The sequence below is a fragment of the Hevea brasiliensis genome, chromosome 10, assembly GCF_030052815.1.
Source record: "Hevea brasiliensis isolate MT/VB/25A 57/8 chromosome 10, ASM3005281v1, whole genome shotgun sequence".
In the NCBI taxonomy this organism is placed as follows: Eukaryota; Viridiplantae; Streptophyta; class Magnoliopsida; order Malpighiales; family Euphorbiaceae; genus Hevea; species Hevea brasiliensis.
In genome coordinates this window covers 97,421,865-97,447,788 of record NC_079502.1, presented here as the reverse complement: position 1 = coordinate 97,447,788, position 25,924 = coordinate 97,421,865, and the positions used below count along the sequence as shown (strand labels likewise).

The window sequence follows — 25,924 nt, the reverse complement described above, 5'->3', positions numbered from 1 at the left end:
GTGACCCCAATTGGTATGAGGCCAATTGGAGGTGAAACTAGACCCAAAATAGCCCATTTTCCATGAAGAAACCATGCCCAAATTCTGTCCAAAACTTGACCTAAATACTGCCCAAATTCGGATTTCCCTACACCCAACCCAGAAAATGACCAAATGAACAGTACGTGTTCATTTGGTCATAACTCTCTCTATACTGGTCCAAATGACCTAAAATTTTACCCATGGAAAGTTTAGACATAGGGCTACACTTTTCATGAAGACCACTTAACCCGGTTTTGCCTTTAACAAATTCAAATTGTTAGCACAATTTGGGTCACTGAAACTGCCAACCCAGAAAATTACCAAATGAACAGTACGTGTTCATTTGCTCATAACTCTCTCTATACTGGTCCAAATGACCTAAAATTTTACCCATGGAAAGTTTAGACATAGGGCTACACTTTTCATGAAGACCACTTAACCCAGTTTTGCCTTTAACAAATTCAAATTGTTAGCACAAGTTGGGTCACTGAAACTGCCAACCCAGAAAATGACCAAATGAACAATACGTGTTCATTTGGTCATAACTCTCTCTATACTTGTCCAAATGACCTAAAATTTTACCCATGGAAAGCTTATACATAGGGCTACACTTTTCATGAAGACCACTTAACCCAGTTTTGCCTTTAACCAATTCAAATTGTTAGCACAAGTTGAGTCACTAAAACTGCCGACCCAGAAATTGTCCAAAAATACTGTCCCTTTGGTATGCTTGACCAGTTTTGGCAAAAATGCCATAACTTGGTTTGCAAAGCTGCAAATTGAGTGAAACTAGTGCCAAAAGTTTTATAAGACATAGCACAACAATTTTTATGTTTTGACCAAGCTCTAGAAACCATTGCATCCTAGGGAAAATATTGGCCAAAGTTAGGAATTGAAATCTAGAAAATGTTAAGTTGAACCCAGAATGCCATTTGATACCTGTGTGTTCATTTGGCCATAACTCCCACTAGGAAATTCCATTTGAGATTTGCCAATATGATCTAGAAACATGATACTTAGGGATACAATATTGATTTAGACACCTTTGCCAAATTCTAAGTGTAAAGACCCTAAAAAGAGGGTCAAACATACTGCCCTGAAGTTGATTTTTGCCCTTATAGGACTGAGAGTCCAGGTTAATACATTGACCATAACTCACTATACCAAGCTTGAAAAATTATGAAATTGTACCTGGGAGTCCCTAAGACATAGAGGAACATATCTTGTGAAGGAACCTAAGTCTAAAAATGACAATAAAATGATCAAATGACTGGTCAAAGTTTATTGACTAGAAATTGTAAATTCTGGACAGCTTAGAGGCAAAGGGACCAGTTATGGTATTTTGACCATAACTTGAGTTCTATAACTCCAAATTCAGTGATTCAAAAACTGAAATTCAAGTTTAAACATAGAGGAACAATTGTTATGAAGTAAGTGTGACTAAATAGACATCCTAACCTAGTCAAATTCCTAGATAAAGATAACACATCAACATGAACCTAAAGGAAGGTTCATGGGAAAAATGCTATATATGATAATTAAAATTCTCATAAGGATAATTAAATATTAAAAATGATATGAATATGTAAATTGGGACTAATGTCCCATTAATATGAAATTAATGGTACCAATGAACAGTACTAAAAAATAGTAACAGTGAATAGTGCTAAAATAATTAAAAATGTTTAATTGCCCATAGTATACCTAGACTTATTTATTTAGTTTGGATAAATTGGTATACCAATTAGGGACCACAGATAGCAGTACTGCTTATAGAGCAAATCATGAACTGACAATATATGTCTGATATGATTGTTCTACAGGCTATATGCCTACTTACTGGCCATTGTGCCTACTTTATTTCTGGCTTTACAAGCCTGACAGCGGGTCTCGTGCCCGACAGTTGGCCTCGTGCCTGACAGATGTATACAGGGTAGACATATGGCTGTCTAACCCGTATACTCCCGTGTATCTAGCTTTTATAATTTGTTATAGGTTTCTTGGGCATTGATAATAATTAATTAATACTGAATATACAATAAGTAAACGGGAAAGACCCCAATAATTTTAATTGATTCCAAAGTGTAATAAAAAAAATGTAAAAGACCCAGAATTTATGATTTGTAAATATTATTTCAATTGTTTAATTATTATTATTATTATAAATTATGCACCACTAAGCGTTATGCTTAGCGCGTTGGTTTTCCATCGCGTAGGTACTGAAGATCAGCAGCCGCCACAGTAGTATTCGGACAGAGTTCCGACCAGATCTGCCACCGATCAGAGTCACCTCATCAGTCTTTTGTATTTTGGTAGGGCCCATGTGTAGCCTAGTATTTTGGTTCATTATGTCTAGTCATGATGTAATTACTAGTTTATGATGTATTTTATTTTGGACTTGAAATGAAAACTTATAATTTATTATCTATGAATTTCAATATGAATGCAATAGATGACACTTCATTTTGAGATCTCATAAATAGTTGCGAATGATATGATAAAAGAGAATATGATATGGAAATATGTGAGATGACTATGAATATGTTAACAGGTGATAGTGGAACCCGCCAGATGCTAATAAAACAGAGGAGGATCTGTTCGGGTCTCCACAAAAATAAGATATAAAAAAAAAAAAATTCTACACGTAAATTACCTGATTTAAACGACATTAAAATTTACAATAGACATGACAAGACAAGATAGGGTGCTTCGGCACCGAATGTGGCACTTCTTGCTCGGCTATACAATAGACGGGTAAGGGACGTCACATTACCTATTCTAGGGCAGACCTCTGAACCATATAAAAACTTCTTTTTCTCTTTCTTTCCATAAGGAAAAAAACAAAGAGATTTTGCAAGTGAGAGAGAGAGAGGAAGAGGAGCACGTGAAATCGTTTTGCAGCAGCAGCAGAGGATGTTTTCTGCAACACTCCAGCAGTAGATTCTTCATCATTTTTCTGGGTTTTTCTGTTCCTTAGCTTAGATTTTCATTATTTCTTCATTTCTATACTTGGGTTTGTCTTGAAACCATGATTTGTCAGTAGATCTTTGAGATTCTAGAGATGAGTTTGTAAATATTGCTTTGTATTGTGGTTTTTGAATTGATTTAGTCATTTAAATGAGATTTGTTGTATTTTGATTTATTGCTTGTGAGCTTGTTGCCTTGCTTGATGAATGGCACCTCAATAAGTTAAGTTTTAATCCTTGACAGATGGACTGAAAAGTGAATATTTGGGATAGATAATCTTGCAATAAACTTAGTTTCCTTGGTGTTAGAGATAAGCTAAGAGGATTAAGGGGACTTTCAAAAATCAATTAGAGCTTTAATTGGGTTTTTATCATGTTTGAAATACCTTGAAAACAGAGTTTAATTTGATGAATACCAACTTTGAAATGCTTGAAAAAGGTTTCAAAGAACTAAGAATTGATTTTCCTCAAAATTGCAATTCTCATGTGTTTGGCTAAATTGGGGATAAACCACATGCAAGCAATATTGAAAACCCTATCTCTAGATTCACTTTAATTTTTATTGAATTTAGATTTAATTCCTCCCAATTTCATAATTAGCAATTTCAATTTAAATTTTGGTAATCTAGTTTAATTAATTTAGTTAATTGTTTGATTTAGCTTAAATTCCTCAAATACCAATTTTAAATTTTAAATTTCATTTTTTTAGTATCTTTAAATTTTACCATTCTAATTAGCTTATCATTTTATTTTCAATTTAAGCATAATTCCCTGTAGGAACGATATTATTTTTAAAACTATACTACTGTGACTCGTGCACTTGCGGAAGCCATTTCACAGCTAACACATCATCTACCACGTCTCTATGGGATGATTCTACCAAGACCTAGGGGTTCATCTGTTTGGGCTTTAGGCCTAGTCATAAATTTGGGGATTATGGTGTTTTTAGTTTAGTTGGGCTTATGTTTTCTATGACACCCGCAATTTCTTGACATCAGAATATCTGTCATTAATGGAATATTCTAACGAATTTGAAGATTCCTTAGGTAAGGAAATGGTGGTAAGAAGTGTATGATGTTTTCAAAATATATATAAAAAAATATTTTAGTGGGTTTGCTCAAAGAAAAGTTTTAAGAACTTTTGGGCAGAAGGAACTTCGGTAGCCGAAAGATAGACTTTCGGTAACCGAAAGATAGACTTTCGGTAGCCGAAGTCATTTTAACTGTTCAAATTGATTTTGGGTAGAATGGACTCTGGCAGCCGAAACTATGACTTCCAGCAACTAAAAGTCCCTCGATAAGTGATGGTATAAAAGGCCCACAGCTTGTTTTCTGACCCAAAAATGACTTGTTTTCTCAATCCTCTTTCTCTTTCAAGTTGGCATACATGCAAAGAGCTGTCTAAGGAGATTTTCTTAGCTATTGCACATGGTGAAACTTGATTTCTTCTTCAGGGAAGCCTGGTGGACATGGATTGAAGTTAGAGCCGTCAATTCACTTTTTCCTCCTTTTCAAAGGAAAGAGGTAATTCCTCTTTCTTTTGGTCCTTTAGAAAAAGTCAAGTACACTTAAGCATATGAGTTTGTCGGATTTTGAATTGAATGTGATTGTTACATGTTTTTAAGTTTTAATCTTGGAAAAAGTTGCTTGTTGAGTTTTTTGAAAGAAAGTATGTTTTTTTTATGTGTTTTGGTTATTTGATTGGTAAAAGAAGTATTGTTCTTGTTTATGTCTATTCCAAGTGTTTATGGATCTAGAATACTTAGTTTCCTTAGTTAAACCTAAGGATTTCTTATTTTTATGTTGATGAAAGTTTGATGGAACCTTGAATATTAGTTTGTAAGTGTTGCATGCGAGCTTGGAGGATGGATTCAAGTTGTTCCAGGCCTTGGGAATGTGTTTATGTGTTTGAATTGTGATTTGAAGCTTTGGGATATGTTTTGGAGGTTTTGGGAAGAAGAATTCTGCTGTTTTCGACTTGGGAATTCTGGAAATTCCCAGGTTTAGTCGTCGAATACCATTGTTTCGACAGTCGAAGCATATAGTTTCTTAGAAAAATCTAGAGAAATTCTAGGTTTAGCAGCCGAAGTTCAAGCCTTTGGCAGCCGCAGTGCCTACTACCCAAAATAGGCACCCAATGATCAAAGGTTCGGCAACCAAAGTCTAAGACTTTGGTTGCCGAACTTGGTTCTATCAGCTTTATTTCTTCTTTGATTCTAAGGTTCAAAAACATGATTTTATGATTTCTAATGGCCTAAAATAAGATGTTTGATATTAGTATAGAGTTCTAGAGTTTCAAACAACTCATTAGGTTCCGATGGTTATAGGATTGAACTTGAGGGTTTCTGGAAACTAAGGATCCAAGGTTAGCTACTGTTCGTGATAGGTGGTTGATAGTCTATAAGAGGTGAGTAATTCTAACCTTAATAAATATAACTTGTTAAATTCAACTTATAATCATCCTCATATATCATGTCATATTTATTTAGGGTGTATGTATTTAGAACGTAAATATATTGCATAATTGGATAATTTTTTATGGTGCATGATGGATTATGGATGACCTATTGACTCCCTCAATGTTTATGACCATGTAATATTATATATATTATAGATCCATAAAATCTAAAAAGAGACCTTACAATACCTCTTGATGCATGACACATGTCATGTTATAAGCAGAAGTTCTGAGGAGCCTTTGTATGAGCCGGACATATTGGATTAGGGGAGTCAATGGTGACATGTCTATCCTATGTAAAATGTTTATAATATGAAAACTCATCTGAATGATGTATATGTATGAAATAAATGTGATAATTAATGTGTTTAATTTACTCACTGAACCTGTGTAAGCTCACCTCTTTTCCCTAACCCAAGGTGTAGGAGTATAGGAATAGAAGAGTTTTATGGAGCTTGAACAGCAAGAATAGTTGTGAAGTGTTTAAATGTATATTGTATGATTAGTGGACATGTAATATGTAAAGGAATAATTACTCTACTGATGTTCAAGTTTAATAGATGTTGTTATTAAGCATAAGTAATGTGATTATGTATATTTTAAATCTAAGCTAACTCCTCATGTGAGAATGTATGTATGAACCAATTATATTTTAGTATTTTATGTATAGAAAGGTTCAAATTCTAAATGGATTTTTATGATGATGATGATGAATGAGAAATTGAAAGTGTAATGGATTTGGAGTATGTTTGGATTGTGAGTTATAGGATTATGTTCATGATTAACAGGTTTTTAGGCTTGCTGCGGGTTCCGACAGCTTTAAGCTGACCTCATCCCTAGCGCTAGTAATGGCCTCTGATTGAGTCGTTACATTTTCTATGAGTATCTGATTTCTTTTTTACTAGGCCTCTGCCCTTTACTGTTTATTTGTTTATAGGCTCATCTTTAAAATAAAATAACAAAAATTGATCTTTTCTAGTTTTAGAGCCTGTTTGACATTGCTACTGGAACTATTATTGAAAAAATTATTTTTTTAAATATACTAGTTAAAGAGCATTAAAAAATAATTTAAAATTAAATTTGATAAATTTTGATCATAAGAACACTAAAATAATAAAACAATTTTTTTTCAAATTTCTTTTTTTTTCATAGCATATAAAATAATATTTTTATTAAAAAAATAGTTTAGCCCATTGACTTGGTTGTTTGAAAACTCCATTTCGTTTTTGTGGTTCCGTCCAGCGTTGTTAGCTTTTTGCTAATGAAATCGACGGAGCTTTCTCTACGAAGCAATGGATGGGGAGTGGGCGAATTTTTGAGTTTCGTGGTGAAGAGGTGCAAGGGATTATGAGAAGGTGGTGTGGGATCCAAGGGGTTATTGTCTTGTCTCCTGGTCCTTGGCTTCACTTCTTTAGGAGGTTCAGCTGGGGTTAACGGTTTATGCATTGGTTCTTGCTTCTCCAGCTCAGAAGGTGGTTTGTGATCTGGCTTTGTTTGCCGGTGGTTTGTGATCTAGCTTTGTTTGCCGGAGGCTTGTGAAACAGAGTTGGTTTGTGCATCAATCTTACGTCAAATCAAAAGGAAAACAAGTCCTTAGAAGTGTGGGTTTTGTTAGCTGGGATGCTTTGAATATATAATTCAGTTTGAGTTTTTCGGTTTACTCAAACCATTAATATATAACTTATAAAATTTATACTTGTATATATTGTAAGCCCTATAAGATTGTATTTTAATTTTTTTCTTTTTTTTTTACAAAATCCAAATTAAAGATGTGTTCAGGTTGCTAAGAACCTTGCATATCATTGACAAAAGCTTTAGTGATAATTAAAAGATCAAGGAAGAACAAGGGAGATCAATATTGAAGATATCCAACTTTAGCAAGATATCCAAAGCAGTCCTTGCACAACTAAAGCTTCCATTAACAATGTAAAAAGCAGAGGCATCTCACTCATAACATGGAGATGAATTTTAACCACACAAACGAAAATATCATAGAGATGCAAAATACAATTAAAAGCTAAGATAAAATTAATCAAGCTCTATAAGCTAAATTAAGGATAAACCTCAATGATGGATCTTAAACCTAACATGGGTTTTATCTTATAGTCGCTAAAACCAGCATCGAAAAAGAGTTTAGCCCATTCTTTTTCATTTCTCTCTTGACCAGTAACTAAGGCCATCATCAGCATATCAAAGAAGAGTTGTGTTTCCATGGCATCCTTATCTTTTTTGCGGCTTCCTATCACCATGTCTATGATAATTAACTTCCCTCCTTCTCTTCCTTTAATGGCTTCTTTACATTGCTTCATAATCTTCACGCATTCTTCATCACTCCAGTCATGTAAAATCCACTGGTCATCATTACAAGATAAAAAAAATTAGACTTTTATCTGTCAGATTCAAATCAAGTTATTTACTAAAATATGAACTAATCAAGTCATATAGATTATTAGGATTTGAAGCTTTAATTTTTTTTTTTTGAATTTTTTAAGTTTTTTTTAAATTAAAATAAATTATAGGTCATTTTAGATCAATTAGTAGATTATTTAAGCTGGCAGGTTGGGCTTGCCCCATTAAAATTGGGTTGAAAACTTGAGCTTCAAACTACTGTAGAATTGAACTTCTCGAGGAGAATCTTCAAACTGAACTTTTAGCCAATTGGACCAATGATCAGACCTAGCCAATTATTCACTGGTGAGATATGGGCGGCTACAGGATCACCGCAGCTTCTCTTTTCTCAAGAATAATCTAATCTAATCTGATAGTCCCCAAGAAATAAAGTAGCAGCTACAGCATACAGGGGATGATAATCGGAGAGAAGGGTTAGACGTACCTTCAGTAAAATTGCATCGGAAGGAGGAATCTCCTCAAACATGTTGCCTCCAACATACTTCAAGTTGTCAGTGCCTTGCAGACCAGCCACCACATGTGGGAGATCAAACACAATGCAATCCAACTGAGGGAATGCTTTAGCTATGGCTTTAGCCACGGTTCCTGTTCCACCCCCAACATCAACCAATGACTTCAGCCCCTCAAACGCTCCCTCACACTGATTGATCAGCACATGCATAACGAGCCTAGCATCACTAGCCATTGCTTCGTTAAAGAAATCGTTGAGCTTGGGTTCATGTCCAGCATACTCCCAAAATGTCCTCCCATGAGCAGTATTAAATGGGGTAGGATCATCGTTTAGGAACCAAGTGCTCACATAATGCCATGGTCTTGTTAAAATAGGATCAAGCATGGTCATCAAGAACGGCGTGACACTCAAGGGGTTGTCCTTGAGGAGGAGCTGAGATGCACTGGTGAGAACATACGCTTCTTCTTGATCATCATCTTCACTGATTTTTGCTTGAGCAAAGAAACCAGAATGAACCAAAAGGCGCATTAGGCGAGGTATACTGCGAGCTTTGGCTGGGTGGACAGGTAAAGAAGAAATGAGCTGGGAAAGGGTAATGGGTTTGCCATGGTTGTGGATCACATCTGGGATTCCTAATTGAATTGCACATTTAAGGGACATAGAGTTGATGAAGTTAAAGATGTGGTTCCATACATGAGCTTGAGCTTGAAGAAGCTCAGCATCATGATTTGCATCAGCCAAATTAACCATCTTTTCAGGCTTTCTTGAGGAAGTGTTTATGATAATTTGGTATGGTTGATGCAATACTAAGAACAATATATAGAGTGCTGATGGGTGGATAACTTCGATACTTCATTTGATTTGGTGTAATATTATATATTGACCAAAATAAATATTTTATTTTATATTACATGTTATTCAAGTTGAGCTCTACACAGAGTCATGGAATTTACAAATAAAAATGTACTTGTTAAGTGAACGTGATGGGCTGGTGGTTAGGGTGAAGAAGACCTGAAAATGGGCCCTTTTTTTAAATTAAGATATTTTATTGACCAATAAGGAAAAACTAAAAAAATTCCAATTTAACTCCAGATTAGCATACCATAAAAATCTGGTATAAAATTAGAATTACGAGTATAACAAAGATAATTCGAATGCATAGAATAAGATAGTTTAATTATGAGCAGCGATAAGCAACCATCCCTGAACGCCGACAGCCCTCGAAGAAACTGCCCATTTGCATCCCTTAACACAGCATCTTTACTATAATTATTATAATTCTTTTTACTATAATTAACAACCAATTTTTACCTGTAAACTTTCATGTGTTTTCTGAAAAAATTATTATTTGCTTCCAAAATTTTTAAAATAAAAATTTTATTTATAAATTTTATTTTTTTAAATTACTATTTTTCTTCTAATATTTTTTTTTTCAACTTTACACTTTTATGTAAATTTTATTTATAATTTTTATATTATTTAATTTTAATCTCTTAATATTATATATTTTTATTTTAACCTCTATACTTTTGTCAATATTTGATTTAACTTCTTGTAATATTTTATTTTGGCCTCCAACCGCCCAAAATTTGATTATTAATAGTTTAGTGAAAATTAAAAAGAATTAGCACAATTATGCTCTAATTGGTGTTATGCTGTGCAGCCGTCGGCTCGTAGGCGGTGGGATTTTTTTAATCATATTGTATAAATATAATACAATTTTTAATTATTTCATGCATTATTTATTTTATTTTATAAATTATTGATTTTAATCCAATAGATACAACTTAGATTGTGTCAATGCAAAGGTAATTAGCTTTGGTCATGGCGATTTTATTTTTAAAATTGGACCGCATGAGTTTGGTTTAAATATTATTTTGAATTTGTAATTTTGATTTTCGTCACTTTAAAAATGAGTTTAATTATTTCATCTTTTATATAATATAATATTAATTTTTTTAATAAAAGTAAATTAAACTGAATCTCACTATTAATTTTTGTCTCTTAATTTTAAAATTAAAGGGAGAGAGAATAAATCTAATCTTATAAAGTTTTAATTTTTATAGAATTGAACGCTTATATTAAAAGTTTAAACTGTTAGTAAATGCATAAGTTTAGCTCTTTATAACGTATCAATCCAAAGTCATAGGTTTAAGAGATATAGAATTAACAATTTTAATCTAATTAATTTAGACTCTATTATTAATTGATTTGATATTAAATTTAATAATATTAATTTCAATTTAATTTTAAATTCAATCCTGACCATAAAAAGATCTAAACACAATATCAAAGTGGATCTATTCATGTTCTTTGATATGCAATTTTCAAACACACACATACATCAACTCAACAAGATTAATAATTGAGCAATCAAATTGATTATATATATATATATATATATATATATATATATATATATATATATATATATATATATATATTAAAATTAATATATAAAAATTAATTAATTTTTTCTCTTTTAAAAGAAATATAAAAATATATACATAAATCAAAATTAAAATAAAATAGATCGAAATATAAAACAAAATCAAATTGAAATATTATTTACAATTGAAAAGAATTGATTGGAGTCACATAAAAATGATAAAGTAATATTATTTTTTATATAATAAAAAATTTTTTTCACACTATACAGTTGTTAAATATTATATAAAAAAAAGTCGCATGTTCTTCCTGTCTTATATTTAAAAAAAATATTAAAAAAAACAAAAGAAAAAAAAAAGGAAATAACAATTCGCGCGCCATTTCATCGAAAAGCGTGAAAGCACGTTGGTCTAAAAAGTTGTGAGAACTAGGGAATCAAAAAAGTATAAGATAAAGATTCTTTTCCCATTAAATATTTAAATTGGCATTATAAATAATTTTAATAGGATAGACATAGAAAAAGGATTAAATTTTATCATTTTTATTCTCATCCTGTTGTTTTTTATTAATTTAAGATAAAATATTTAAATTATATATAAAATTTAAATAAATTTTTATAGTAAAAATTTTTATATTAGTGAAATATATAAAAAAAATGAAAAATATACATAAATTATATATATATTTAAATAAATATATATTATTATATTATGACACTTTAACATGTATGTGTGTGAAATAAAATAATTATTTTATTTTAATTTTCGTAAGTAAATTATAAAATGTGTTTGTTAATTAGTAGATGTATCTGTTAATAAATAAATATATCTATTACTCACAAACAGTTATAATAACTATTAGAAGAAATATCTTTTAATGAATAAATATAATCACATTTGTTAGAGAATATATCAATTTAAATAAATAGTCATATATATTAAAAATAAATAAATGTATTTATCTAGAATAGATGCCATAACTTTTCATCATCTATAAATATGAATGAGTTTTCAATTCACATATATATTATTTTTATTTTTTTTTTCTTCTTCTCTTCTAATGTCTCTAAATTCAATTCGTATAAAGAGTTTTTAAGAAAAATTTTCAGGAGTTGTTGTCTATAGATTTCATATTTTATTGTATCCTAAAGATATATTATTGTAATTTTGTAGCAATTTAATAAGAGTAATTGATATTTTAAAAATAGTGGTTCATCACTATACCCACTATTTCAACACAATTATACAAATTGGAAAGTTTGGATTTTATAAGATTTAAAAAAAATTTTGGAGCAGAACGAGTTTTTCGATTTAATTTTTTTAATTTTATAACAATTAGGTTTTATGGATTATTAAATTGTGGTTAGAAAAATATAATGTATTTTTAAAATAAAATAATATTTTAATCGAGGATAGATATCCTCGTGCAAATCGTGTTTGTGCTTTGCAGGCACAGGTTCGTAGGTTGGTAGGATTTAATACAAATTATTAAAGACTTTTGTTTAAACCAGTCTTTGCAAGTGGTCAAGCTGCTTCGAAATTATATTAAGACTTTTTCTTAATACAGACAAAAAAATTATATGTAATAATAAATTATTTATTAAAAAACTATAATAATGTGTAAATTTTTAATATATAATAATAATAATCAAGTAAAAAATAATTTTATAAAATAATAAATTCTTATTATAATCTTAAATTTACCATTGTTTTTTATAAATTTTTATTTTCTGTTCAAGTTATTAGAAATATCTTTCTTCATATATATCCAATCAAAGAATTATTTAATAAATAATTTCTCATTTAATTTTATAATTGAGTTTTTATAATTTTCAGTATAGAAAATCTCATAACAAGATAATAATGAAATATGAATTATAAAATAAAAAAATTACCTTATGATGTTAAAATTTTTCCACAGGTTTGGTAACGGAAAAAGACAGTTAATCAGTAAAAAAAAATGTAAGGGAAAAAGGATTATGTTGTTAAGAACAGGGTACAGTGGCTAATGTAGTTTAACTATTCTAACTTTAGCAAGATATCCAAAGTAGTTCCAGTGGCTAATGTAGTTTAACTATTCCAACTTTAGGAAGATATTCAAAATAGTAGGGGTGGTCACAATTCAGAAATCGTCGATTAAGGTTTAATAAAATCATGAAGTTGAACCAAATTGCTAGGGGACGGTTTGGAAAACGGTTTCTAAACCGTCGGTTCAGGTTCGAGCCCCCATTTAAAACAGTTTAAAGGACAATTCAAAAAAAGATAGTTCAAGACAGTTTAGAGAACGGTTTGGAAGCGGTTTAGAGGTGGTTTAAGGGTGACTTAGACCAAAAAAATTAAAGAAGAATTTTATTGATTTAGAATTTAATTATATTTGTAAAAATATTTTAATTTTTCTTAGAAATCTTTCAATCAAAATAAAATAAGAAAAAGGAGAATGAAAGTAATTTATCTTTAAGAAAAAATTAACAAGTAAATACTTGAACTTGATTAAAAAAACTAGAGATGAAAATAATTTTTTTTAAAGAAATTAGCAAAAAGTGTATGAATTTAATTTTACCTATGTATCCCTTTAAGATTTAGAAGAATCAAAATTTCTAGTTCTAGTGCTTGCCTTTTTTAAAAAATTATATGATAATTTATAATTAAAAAAGTATAAAAGAGAAAAAAAATAAAATAGAGGGTATTGAAAATTTTATTGAGGATATAAAATAATAAAGTAAGAAAATTGAGAGAGTAATGAGAATTAAAAGGAGTGTAGAAAATAATTATTTAGAGAATTTGAGAGAAATTAAAAAAGTAATAAGAATTAAAGAGAGTGTAGAAAATAATTGTATAGAAAATTAATGATATATATAAATGAATTAGGAGTAATGTGAGATATTTATTGAATTTTTTTATATTTAAATCGCCGGTTTGGTCCGATTTGAAATCGTCGGTTAAATCCGGTTTCGAACTGCTGGTTCACGGTTTCTAAAAAATATGAACCTGAACCAAACCGCAGAAAAATGGTTTCAGTCCGGTTAGAAGCTGATTTTGGTGTTTTAACCGAACCGATGCCGATTTGATTTCGATTCAAAACCAGACCGTGACCATCCTTATAAAGTAGTCCTTCTGTGACTAAAGCTTCCATTAACAAGGTTGAAAAGCATATTGGATCTTAAACCCAACTTGGATTTTATCTTCTAGTCACTAACATCAACATAAAAAAAGAGTTTAGTCCGTTCTTTTTCATTCCTCTCTTGACCGGTAACTAAGACCATGATCAACACATCAAAGAAGAGTTGTGTTTCAATGGAATCATTATCTTTTTGGGGTTCCCTATCATATGTCTATGATTATCAACTTCCCTCCTCTTCCTTTATTGGCTTTTTTATATTGCTTCAATTTCTTTACACCTTCTTCATCGTTCCAATTGTGTAAAATCTATTGCTTTATCAGATAGGAAAAAATGTTAGAATTTATCTATCAGATATGAATCAAGTTATTTTAAATTGTAGATTTATATTTTTTTATTTGTCAATTACTAAAAAAAATTATAATTAATTTATGAACACAGATCATGTAAATTATTAAAAATTAAACCTTTAATTTTTGAATCGTTTCAATTTTTTTTTAATTAGTTAAGAAAACACACATACATACAAAGCACAGGGTCTTTGATAAAATCATAACTTTCAAATTTTATTTAAATAAAAATAAATTATAAATCATCCTAAACGTAACGAATTTAAATTAAATTAACGAGTCAGATGAAAATTTACCATCTCTAATATTATATTAATTAAGTTGGTGGACTGGGTTTGCCCCATTCAAATTGGGCTGAAAATTTGAGCTTCAAACTACAGTAGAGCCGAACTTCCGTAGGAGAATCTTCAAACCGAACTTTTGCTTAGTTAGACCAATGATCAGATCTACCCAATGGTGGTGGGACATGGGCGGCTACAACCTACAGGGAATGATAAACAGAGAAAAGGGTAAGACGTACCTTCAGTAAAAATGCATCGGGAGGAGGAATTTCCTCAAACATGTTGCCTCCAATATATTTCAAATTGGCAGTGCCTTGCAGACCAGCCACCACATGTGGGAGATCAAACACAACGCAATCCAATTAAGGGAATGCTTTAGCTATGGCTTTGGCCACAGTCCCTGTTCCACCCCCAACATCAACCAATGACTTCAACTCCTCAAACGCTCCCTCCCTTACACTCATTGATCAGAACACGAATAACCAGCCTAGCATCACTTGCCATTGCTTCGTTAAAGAAATTGTTGAGGTTCGGTTCATGTCCAGCATACTCCCATAATGTCCCATTGTCCTGCCATAAGCCTTATTAAATGGAGTAGGATCCCCGTTTAGGAATCAAGTGCGTGCTCATATAACGCCATGGTCTTGTTAATATAGGATTATATATATATATATATATATATATATATATATATATATATATATATATTATTGTTATTGAAACATTAATATTATTATTAATTTTTATTAGTAAATTTATAATTATTTTTACTCTTTAAAGAAATATAAAAATATTATAATTTTAAATACATAAATCAAGATTTGAATTGAAATTATTATAAAATTAAATATAAATCAAAATCAAACTAAAATATTATTTACAGTATTATAGAACTGAGATTTCAGTTCCAATTTTTATTTAGAAAATTGAAATTCTATTTCTTAAGAAGAACTAAAACTGCTGCCTCATCCATACCCTTATTTATTTAATGAAAGGGATAAAGTAAGATTATTTTTTTATATATTCTAAAAAAAAAACTTACTTTTGTGTTTGTTAAAATCAGCTCTCATTAGAATAAATCTGAAATTATAAATTTTATAATATTAATGTTTTGAACAAAATATTTGAATATATATGTTTACTAAATTTAATATTGTGAATTTCGTTAATTGCTCGCTGCCTAATAAAAATTGGTATTATAAATAATTTTAAAAATTAATTGTTAATAATATAACTTCTCAAAATCTATAATTAATCTAGTGACATAAGTTTTTGGATAATTCATGAATCTAATCGTATTTAATGGTTCAATCATAAAATTTGTTAAATCGGTTCAACCATTGTAAGACCCATTCAGTAAAAGAAAAGAATCTTACTTAAAGATAAATATTCTTGATAGGATTGCCAAATATAATAATGTCTATAATTATGCTAATTAATAATATCTATATAATTACATAGATAACTTAGAATAATCAATTATTGTCTATATTTTACATAAAGAGATCAAATCATTTTTGAAAGTGTGTTTTTCTCCACAATCAATCTGATATATTATTCTCTCATATCAATTCTAATTTGAGCGTTAGAGAGTCAATTTTTCCACAGGTTTGGTAACGGAAAAAGACAGTTAATCAGTAAAAAAAAAAAAGTGAGGGAAAAAGGATTATGTTGTTAAGAACATGTTACAGTGGCTAATGTAGTTTAACTATTCCAACTTTGGCAAGATATTCAAAACAGTAGGAGTGGCCACATTTCAAGAATCATCGGTTCAGGTTCAATAAAATCATGAACTTGAACCAAATTGCTAGGGGACGGTTTGGAAAACGGTTTATGAACCGTCGGTTCCGCTTTGAGCCTCGGTTTAAAACAGTTTGAAGGGCGGTTCGAAAAAAGATAGTTCAAGACGGTTTAGAGAACGGTTTGGAAGCGGTTTAGAGGTGGTTTAAGGGTGACTTAGACAAAAAAATTTAAAGAAAAATTTTATTGATTCGGAATTTAATTATATTTGTAAAAATATTTTAATTTTTCTTAGAAATCTTTCAATCAAAATAAAATAAGAAAAAGGAGAATGAAAATAATTTATCTTTAAGAAAAATCTAATAAGTAAATACTTGAACTTAATTAAAAAACTAGAAATGAAAATAATTTTTTTTAAAGAAATTAGCAAAAAGTGTATAAATTTAATTTTACCTATGTATCCCTTTAAGATTTAGAAGAATTAAAATTTCTAGTTCTAGTGCTTGCCTTTTTTAAAAAATTATATGATAATTGATAATTAAAAAAAAGTATAAAAGAGAAAAAAAAAATAAAATAGAGGGTATTATTTTACATAATTAACTTACCATAATTAATAATTGTCTATATTTTATATAAAGAGATCAAATCATTTTTGAAAGTATATTTTTCTTCATAATCAATCTGATATATTATTCTCTCATATCAACTCTAATTTGAGCGTTAGAGAGTCAATTTTGAGAATACCTAATAAATCTATCTATTTTAAGAATACCTAACAAATCTCTAATCCATTTATTATTTATTTTATAAATTCATATCTACAATAAATTTTCATGAATAGTATCAATTAAAAAAAAACAGTAAATTTCAATACGATGAACAACGAAATAGGATTAAATTTTATCATTTTATTCTCATCCCATTAAATATTCATACAAGGCAAAATAATAATAATAATAATCATCGAAGTTGAACAAGATTTTTTATTTAATTATTTAATTTTTATAATAACTAAAAATATATTTTATAAACTATCATAAAATAAAATATATTTATATTAAATTTTTAGAAAAATAATAAAATTAAATAATAAATAATGAATTTTTATAATAAAATAATATTTTAATCGAGGATATGTGTGTCCCCGCGCACATCGTGTTTGTGCTATGCAACTATAGGTTCGCAGGTTGGCAGGATTTAACTATTGAAAAATATACAGTAAAATAATACAAATTATTAAAGACTTTTGTTTAAACCAGCCTTTGCAAGTGGTCAAGTTGCTTAGAAATTAAGCGGAACTATTATAGATATAATAGATCAATTTTGGCATTTTTCTTCCCTGTGTTGAAAATTTTTAAAGGAAAAAGATTTTGAATTGCTTATTTTAAAATAGATATTTCTAATATAAGCTAATCCTCATATAAGAATACATTAGATAATCATTAGATTAAATATTTATATTAAAATTTATATAATAAATACACGAATATAAATGTAAATATTTAATTTAATAGTTATCAAACTCATTTTTATATAAATTCAAAAATTTCACAATGCATTCTTTTTAACAATCGCCAGTTATTATAATTAATAATTATAATATAATTATTATATTTTAAAATTTTCAAATATCTGATTTTTTTTTAATCTAGGGAGTGATGCGGACTATCTCAAGTGCACGAGTTATTTAAGTAGTATAGAAAAAGATATTATTCTTACGAAAAATTATGTTTTCAATTGAATTTTTAATATAAAATGAACTATACTAAAATTATAATTTAACGAGACAGATAAAAGAATTTTGAGAATATGAAGTTTAAGGTTTAAAAATGTAAAATTAAATTCAAATAAATGAGTAATTTAATAATTGACTAAATAAAGAAATTGAGAGATTAATAATAAAAATTGATGAAATGAGATTAAACTAAATACTTAAAAGTAAAATAATAAGCAACAATTATAAAAAGACGATTCCGGAATTAAGAGTTCCTATTCAAGTTAATTGTGATTTTCTCTAGCTAGCCCAATCTATGAAATTTATAGGTTTAAAAGAGATCAATTCTCAAATTTTTTGAGATCTCTTTCGAGTGAAATAAAGTATGCATTGATTAATTAAATTCTACTTTTATGGAGTTTAAAATTAACCAAGACCCATTAAAATTTTTAGTCAATCTATGAAACCCTTTTAATCCTTAGTCTATTTCTGGATCTAAGTTAATTAAGTTCAATTTCTTAATTATCTATGACTTAGTTTTCTCCTTTCGACCCTTCAACCAAGGATTAAGAATACAACTTAATGAGACCCTATATTAAGCATGTCAATAAGCAGATAAGATATGTACTAAACCTCATAAATTTTATTAAATCAGGACTAACTCAGTTCAAATCCACAAAAGAAACTTAAATATTGCATCTCCAACTTCATAATCTAAAGAAACTACTCACAATTCATGTTCATTATAATAAAATCAAAGTAGAAGAAGGAATAAAATATGAAAAATAAACTAAAACTTTAAACTCAATGTTTGTGTTAGTGGTATACCCTAGAGCATAACTTGTAATTTGTATCTTATAAATATTAATTTCTTTTCAATGGCATATGTCTTTTCTTTTAATTTAAATTGTTTAAATTTAATTAAAATTATCCTTTAACAGTTTGTTAGATGTTCCATTCTAAAATGTTAAGAATATGAGTAACGGAATAATATGATACAAGTGTTATAAATTTTGGTTCACGGTCAATGATACCTCATTGGGTTGATTTACCCGCATAGACTGTCACATCTATTTATTTCTATGGATTAGTATGAGATATTAATAAGATAGAATGGTGAGTCTCATGCCATATAACAAACATAGTGGGCACTTATAAGATAAGTAAGTTGAACCAGTGACATTTAAATGATATATACAATCATCGCCATAACCCACGATTCACAACCATATTCTTCTTCTTCTACACCTTCCTCGTCTTCTTCTTCCTCGTTTTTTTTTTATTCTGCTCCCTCTCTTCCATTTTCGCCATGACCGATTCCCCTCTTTTCTTTGAAAACTCTCATCCCCATTCCTCACACCCTGCACCACCACCTACACCAGATGGCAAGGGCAAAGGAGTTATCATTCATGACTGACCAGCCTTTAGTTTCAATTTACATATTTCATGTTTTTATTTTAGTTGCTTAATTAATTAGTGTTTTTAGCGACTTGTTTAGTAAATATTTTACTTGTGTTGCTTTTCTTTTATTTGAAACATTTGCTTATTCAGTATTTTTTTAGTTGCTCATAAGTACATTTTTCTTTTGAATCTTTAGTGTTTTGCTCACTTGCTTTTGATATGCTACTTCGGAATTTCACTTGATGAGTGGATATCTCATGGTTATATTTTTTAGCTTAACCTCCCTATTTCAACTTTTTGAGTTTAATTGCTTTAATGGATTCCATTCCACTGTTTCTTTTGCAATGAGTGCAGCAGTTGTCCAAATTTTATTTAATTAAATTGGCTGCACCTTCAATGAGGTAACAATTTTTATTTCAACTTGTGTTATTTTCAGCACAAGTTGTGCTACCACTTATGAAACAGGGTACCCCTTATCCACTTTAGGCTTACATATCCATTCTTTATGCACAAATTAGTCACATATTTTCTGCACAGTGTTTGAGTGAGCTCATTGTATTTATAGCTAAAATTATCCCATTCCTTTCATTCTTTTAACATTAAGGACAATGTCCAATCTGAGTATGGGGGAGAGGGTAAATTTTTTGCAAAAATTATTTTTCCTTTTCATTTGCATATAGTGACATTCTCATTCATTAATTCATACTTGTATATATTCACATATATACACTGCATATAGCTTCATATACTTAGTTATGCATACTTAGTTGCATATAGGTTGATTATACATTTATACATTCATGCATTTCATTTATTCATTTAAAATTTTTGGATTTTGAAACCAGTCTTTGAATTCCAGAAGTTGCTTATTCAAGCAATCTAACTTGCCTTTAGATGGTTAGTGGAATGAAAGTTTCCAGTTGGGTACAAAGTCTTAAGCATTATTCTTTCTCTTACTTAATAGCTGAAAATTAATATATTGATCTAGGTATGCAGATTCTGATTAGTTATTTTGAGTTTTTGAGTGTCTGAATAAGCCTTTAAGTAAGAAAATGGTCATTGTCGTCTCACCATTCCTAGAACAAACATCTTAGATCTTTCAAAGTGAAATTTTTAACTTGCATTTGATAAGAATATGATTTAGGCATTCCTTCATATTTTAAACCTCATATTTAGCCTTAACCTACCTTAATTTCATTTCAACCCTTGCAAACCCCCCTTGAACCTTAATTCCCTAATTTCTTTGGGACACAAATCATTTACCTAGCCATAAAACCTAAACACTACCACCTATTTATGAGAATAATATTTTAGCAATTAAGGCACATAAAAAAAAAACTTGGAGGATTGAAACATCTTGAAAAGTGCTAGAGTAATTCTGAAAAGCTGATAAAAAAAAAAGCGTCACCAAAATATCCCAAAGGTAATTTTGGGTGTGACATGAAATAGGGACAAGTGCAAAATCAAAAGAGTATAAAAAGTAGTCCCTTATATAATCATTATGATAGCACTTAAGATTCATTGTGAATTTCTTTCCTCTTGATAAAAAAAAAAAGGGAATATTGGATGCACTTTGAGTTTCATGATTAATATTATTCTCATATTTTGTTTTCCTTATTCCCTTTCTTTGTTAACCACAATTTTACCTTATTTGACCCCATTACAACCCTTAAAAAGACCTAATGATTCTTTGAAAAATGCTTGTTATATTAGTGGAGTTAGATCTTTTATGCTTGCATATGGGTTTGGCAATATAATCCTCCATACATTACTCACCATCTATTTGAGACACATTGACTATCTATTTTCATTTAGGTTTGTTTAGGCACAATTGACTCTTGTAGCTGGTTGGTATTTGTTGCTTGGGTTGATTGGTTAATTCTTAGCTATTCTGTAATTGTTGAGAGTGATTGCTTCGTTCTTTATGCTTTGCTGGTGAGAATTTGGAATGTTGGTGGCTAGGGGTAAGTTGCTGGTTTGGATTAGTAATTTTTGTGTTTTCAAAGACTGATTCTATTCCCTTCCAAATGAGTTTTAGTGAAATTTTTCTTGGGGACAAGCAAGAGTTTGAGCATGGAGGAATTTGATGCATGCATTTTATATCATCATTTAGGTATAATTTTTGCACATAATTTACCCTTGATTATAGCTATTACTATAGATATTAGCATATATTTAGTCAATTTTACCTTTTTACACTTTTTTTGTTAAATATTTGAAATTTATTTGTTTTGTAGGTTAAATTTGAAGAATTTTGGTGTATTTTGATCACAACAGTCATTTGGAAGAAATTAGAGTTGAATTGCAAAATTTTGAAGTTGAGTTAAAGAAACTGAAAGTTGCACAATCTATGACACAGCTTGTGTCATAGGTTGTGTCGTTGTCAGATATGAAGTTTTTCTCGGGCAGAAGGTTACACAACTTGCGACACAAGGCGCGACACAACCGATTCAGCTAGTGTCATTTTAATGAAAATGGCTGACGTGACACTTTCGTCCCTCTGATTTAATACATCACTTTCTCCAGAATCTTCTACCTTTTTACCCATTCTAGGGCAGACCTCTGAACTATATAAAAACTTCTTTTTCTCTTTCTTTCCATAAGGAAAAAAATAAGGAGATTTTGCAAGTGAGAGACAGAGAGGAAGAAGAGCACGTGAAATCATTTTGCAGCAGCAGCAGCAGAGGACATTTTCTGTAATACTCCAGCAGCAGATTCTTCATCATTTTACTGGGTTTTTCTGTTCCTTAGCTTAGATTTTCGTTATTTCTTCATTTCTATACTTGGGTTTGTCTTGAAACCATGATTTGTGAGTAGATCTTTGAGATTCTAGAGATGAGTTTGTAAATATTGCTTTGTATTGTAGTTTTTGAACTGATTTAGTCATTTAAATGAGATTTGCTGCATTTTAATTTATTACTTGTGAGCTTGTTGTCTTGCTTGATGAATGGGCCCTCATTAAGTTAAGTTTTAATCCTTGACAGATGGACTGAAAAGTGAATGTTTGGGATAGATAATCTTGCAATAAACGTAGTTTTCTTGGTGTTAGAGATAAGCTAAGAGGATTAAGGGGACTTTCAAAAATCAATTAGAGCTTTAATTGGATTTTTATCAGGTTTGAAATACTGTGAAAACAGGGTTTGAACTAAGAATTGATTTCCCTCAAAATTGCAATTCTCATGTGTTTGGCTAAATTGGGGATATAAACCACATGCAAATAATATTGAAAACCCTATCTCTAGAATCACTTTAATTTTTATTGAATTTAGATTTAATTCCTCCCAATTTCATAATTAGCAATTTTAATTTAAATTTTGATAATCTAGTTTAATTAATTTAGTTAATTGTTTTATTAGCTTAAATTTCTTAAATACCAATTTTAAATTTTAAATTTTATTTTTTTTAATATCTTCAAATTTTACCATTCTAATTAGCTTATCCTTTTATTTTCAATTTAAGCACAATTCTCCGTGGGAACGATATTATTTTTAAAACTATACTACTGTGACCCGTGCACTTGCGGAAGCTATTTCATAGCTAACACATCATCTACCAGGTCTCTATGGGTTGATTCTACCAAGACCTAGGGGTTCATCTGTTTGGGCTTTAGGCCTAGTCATAAATTTGGGGATTAGGGTGTTTTTAATTTAGTTGGGCTTATGTTTTCTATGACACTCGCAATTTCTTGACGTCAGAATTTCTATCATTGATGGAATATTCTAACGAATTTGAAGATTCCTTAGGTAAGGAAATGGTGGTAAGAAGTGTATGATGTTTTCAAAATATATGAAAAAAAAATATTTTAGTGGTTTTGCTCAAAGAAAAGTTTTAAGAACTTTTGAGCAGAAGGAACTTCGGCAGCCGAAAGATGGAACTTCGGCAGCCGAAGTCATTTTAACTGTTCAAATTGATTTTGGGCAGAATTGACTCTGGCAGCCGAAACTATGACTTCCGGCAACTAAAAGTCCCTCGATAAGTGATGGTATAAAAGGCCCACAACTGGTTTTCTGACCCAAAAATGACTTGTTTTCTCATTCCTCTTTCTCTTTCAACTTGGCACACATGAAAAAGGCTATCTAAGGAGATTTTCTTAGCTATTGCACATGGTGAAGCTTGATTTCTTCTTCAGGGAAGCTTGGTGGACATGGATTGAAGTTAGAGCTGTCAATTCACTTTTTTCTCCTTTTCAAAGAAAAGACATAATTCCTCTTTCTTTTGGTCCTTTAGAGAAATTCAAGTACACTTAAGCATATGAGTTTGTTGGATTTTGAATTGAATGTGATTATTAAATGGTTTTAAGTTTTAATCTTGGAAAAAGTTGCTTGTTGAGTTTTTTGAAAGAAAGTATGTTTTTTTTTTTATGTGTTTTGGTTATTTGATTGGTAAAAGAAGTATTGTTCTTGTTTATGTCTATTCCAAGTGTTTATGGATCTAGAATACTTAGTTTCCTTAGTTAAACCTAAGGATTTCTTGTTTTTATGTTGATGAAAGTTTGATGGAACCTTGAATATTAGTTTGTAAGTGTTGCATGCGAGCTTGGAGCATGGATTCAAGTTGTTCTAGGCCTTGGGAATGTGTTTATGTGTTTGAATTGTGATTTGAAGCTTTGGGATATGTTTTGGAGGTTTTGGGAAGAAGATTTCTGCTGTTTTTGACTTGGGAATTTTGGAAATTCCCAGGTTTGGTCGTCAAATACCATTGTTTCGACAGTCGAAGCATATAGTTTCTTAGAAAAATCTAGAGAAATTCTAGGTTTAGCAGCCGAAGTTCAAGCCTTTGGCAGCTGCAGTGGCTACTACCCAAAATAGGCACCCAATGATCAAAGGTTCGGCAACCAAAGTCTAAGACTTTGGCAATCGTACTTGATTCTGCCAGCTTTATTTCTTCTTTGATTCTAAGGTTCAAAAACATGATTTTATGATTTTTAAGGGCCTAAAATAAGATGTTTGATATTTGTATAGAGTTCTAGAGTTTCGAACAACTCATTAGGTTCCGATGGTTATAGGATTGAACTTGAGGGTTTCAGGAAACTAAGAATCCAAGGTTAGCTACTGTTTGTGATAGGTGGTTGATAGTCTATAAGAGGTGAGTAATTCTAACCTTAATAAATGTAACTTGTTAAATTCAACTTATAATCATCCTCATTTATCAAGTCATATTTATTTAGGGTGTATGTATTTAGAATGTAAATATATTGCATAATTGGATAATTTTTTTATGGTGCATGATGGATTATGGATGACCCATTGACTCCCTTAATGTTTATTACCATGTAATATTATATATATTATGGATCCATAAAATCTAAAAAGAGACCTTATAATACCTCTTGATGCATGACACATGTCATGTTATAAGCAGAAGTTCTGAGGAGGCTCTGTATGAGCCGGACATATTGGATTAGGGGAGTCAATGGTGACATGTCTATCCTATGTAAAATGTTTATAATGTGAAAACTCATCTAAATGATGTATATGTATGAAATAAATGTGATAATTAATGTGTTTAATTTACTCACTGAACCTGTGTAAGCTCACCTCTTTTCCCTAACCCAAGGTGTAGGAGTATAGGAATAGAAGAGTTTTATGGAGCTTGAGCAGCAAGGATAGTTGTGAAGTGTTTAAATGTATATTTTATGATTAGTGGACATATAATATGTAAAGGAATAATTACTCTATTGGTGTTCAAGTTTAATAGATGTTGTTATTAAGCATAAGTAATGTAATTATGTACATTTTAAATCTAAGCTAACTCCTCATGTGAGAATGTATGTATGAACCAATTATATATTAGTATTTTATGTATAGAAAGGTTCAAATTCTAAATGGATTTTTATGATGATGATGATGAATGAGAAATTAAAAGTGTAATGGATTTGGAGTATGTTTGGATTGTGAGTTATAGGATTATGTTCATGATTAACAGGTTTTTAGGCTTGCTACGGGTTCCGACAGCTTTAAGCTGACCTCATCCCTAGCGCTAGTAATGGCCTCTGATTGAGTCGTTACATTTTCTATGAGTCTTGGATTTCTTTTTTACTAGGCCTCTGCCCTTTACTGTTTATTTGTTTATAGGCTCATCTTTAAAATAAAATAACAAAAAATGATCTTTTCTAGTTTTAGAGCCTGTTTGGCATTGCTGCTGGAACTATTATTGAAAAAATTATTTTTTTAAATATACTAGTTAAAGAGTATTAAAAAATAATTTAAAATTAAATTTGATAAGTTTTGATCATAAGAACACTAAAATAATAAAACTGTTTTTTTTTTTCAAATTACTTTTTTTAATAGCATATAAAATAATATTTTTATTAAAAAAATAGTTTAGCCCATTGACTTGGTTGTTTGAAAACTCCATTTTGTTTTCGTGGTTTTGTCCAACATTGTTAGCTTTTTGCTAATGAAATCGACGGAGCCTTCTCCACGAAGCAATGGGTGGGGAGTGGGCGAATTTTTGAGTTTCGTGGTGAAGAGGTGCAGGGGATTATGAGAATGTGGTGTGGGATCCAAGGGGTTATTGTCTTGTCTCCTGGTCCTTGGCTTCACTTCTTTAGGAGGTTCAGCTGGGGTTAACGGTTTGTGCATTGGTTCTTGCTTCTCCAGCTCAAAAGGTGGTTTGTGATCTGGCTT

General features: G+C 30.2%; 1 protein-coding gene and 1 pseudogene across 1 annotated transcript; both read right to left on the bottom strand.

Annotated features, from left to right (window-relative positions):
* Positions 1-7,342: 7,342 nt before the first annotated feature.
* On the bottom strand, positions 7,343-9,164 carry LOC131169266 (trans-resveratrol di-O-methyltransferase-like). Its single transcript, XM_058128372.1, has 2 exons — positions 8,278-9,164; positions 7,343-7,795 (listed from the first exon to the last, which is right to left on the bottom strand). The coding sequence occupies exons 1-2, from the start codon at positions 9,052-9,054 to the stop codon at positions 7,496-7,498; spliced, it is 1,077 nt and encodes a 358-aa protein (XP_057984355.1). The 5' UTR covers positions 9,055-9,164; the 3' UTR covers positions 7,343-7,495.
* A 4,712-nt stretch (positions 9,165-13,876) lies between these two features.
* Positions 13,877-19,301, bottom strand: LOC110662095 (probable O-methyltransferase 3; annotated as a pseudogene).
* Between the last annotated feature and the right edge of the window lie 6,623 nt (positions 19,302-25,924).

Bases quoted from the DNA above. Each gene is read 5' to 3' on its own strand.
- LOC131169266 (XM_058128372.1), bottom strand. From the start codon at position 9,054: ATGGTTAATTTGGCTGATGCAAATCATGATGCTGAGCTTCTTCAAGCT. The intron at 7,796-8,277 runs GTACGTCTAACC...AATGATGACCAG, and splicing joins CCGATGCAATTTTACTGAAG to TGGATTTTACATGACTGGAG.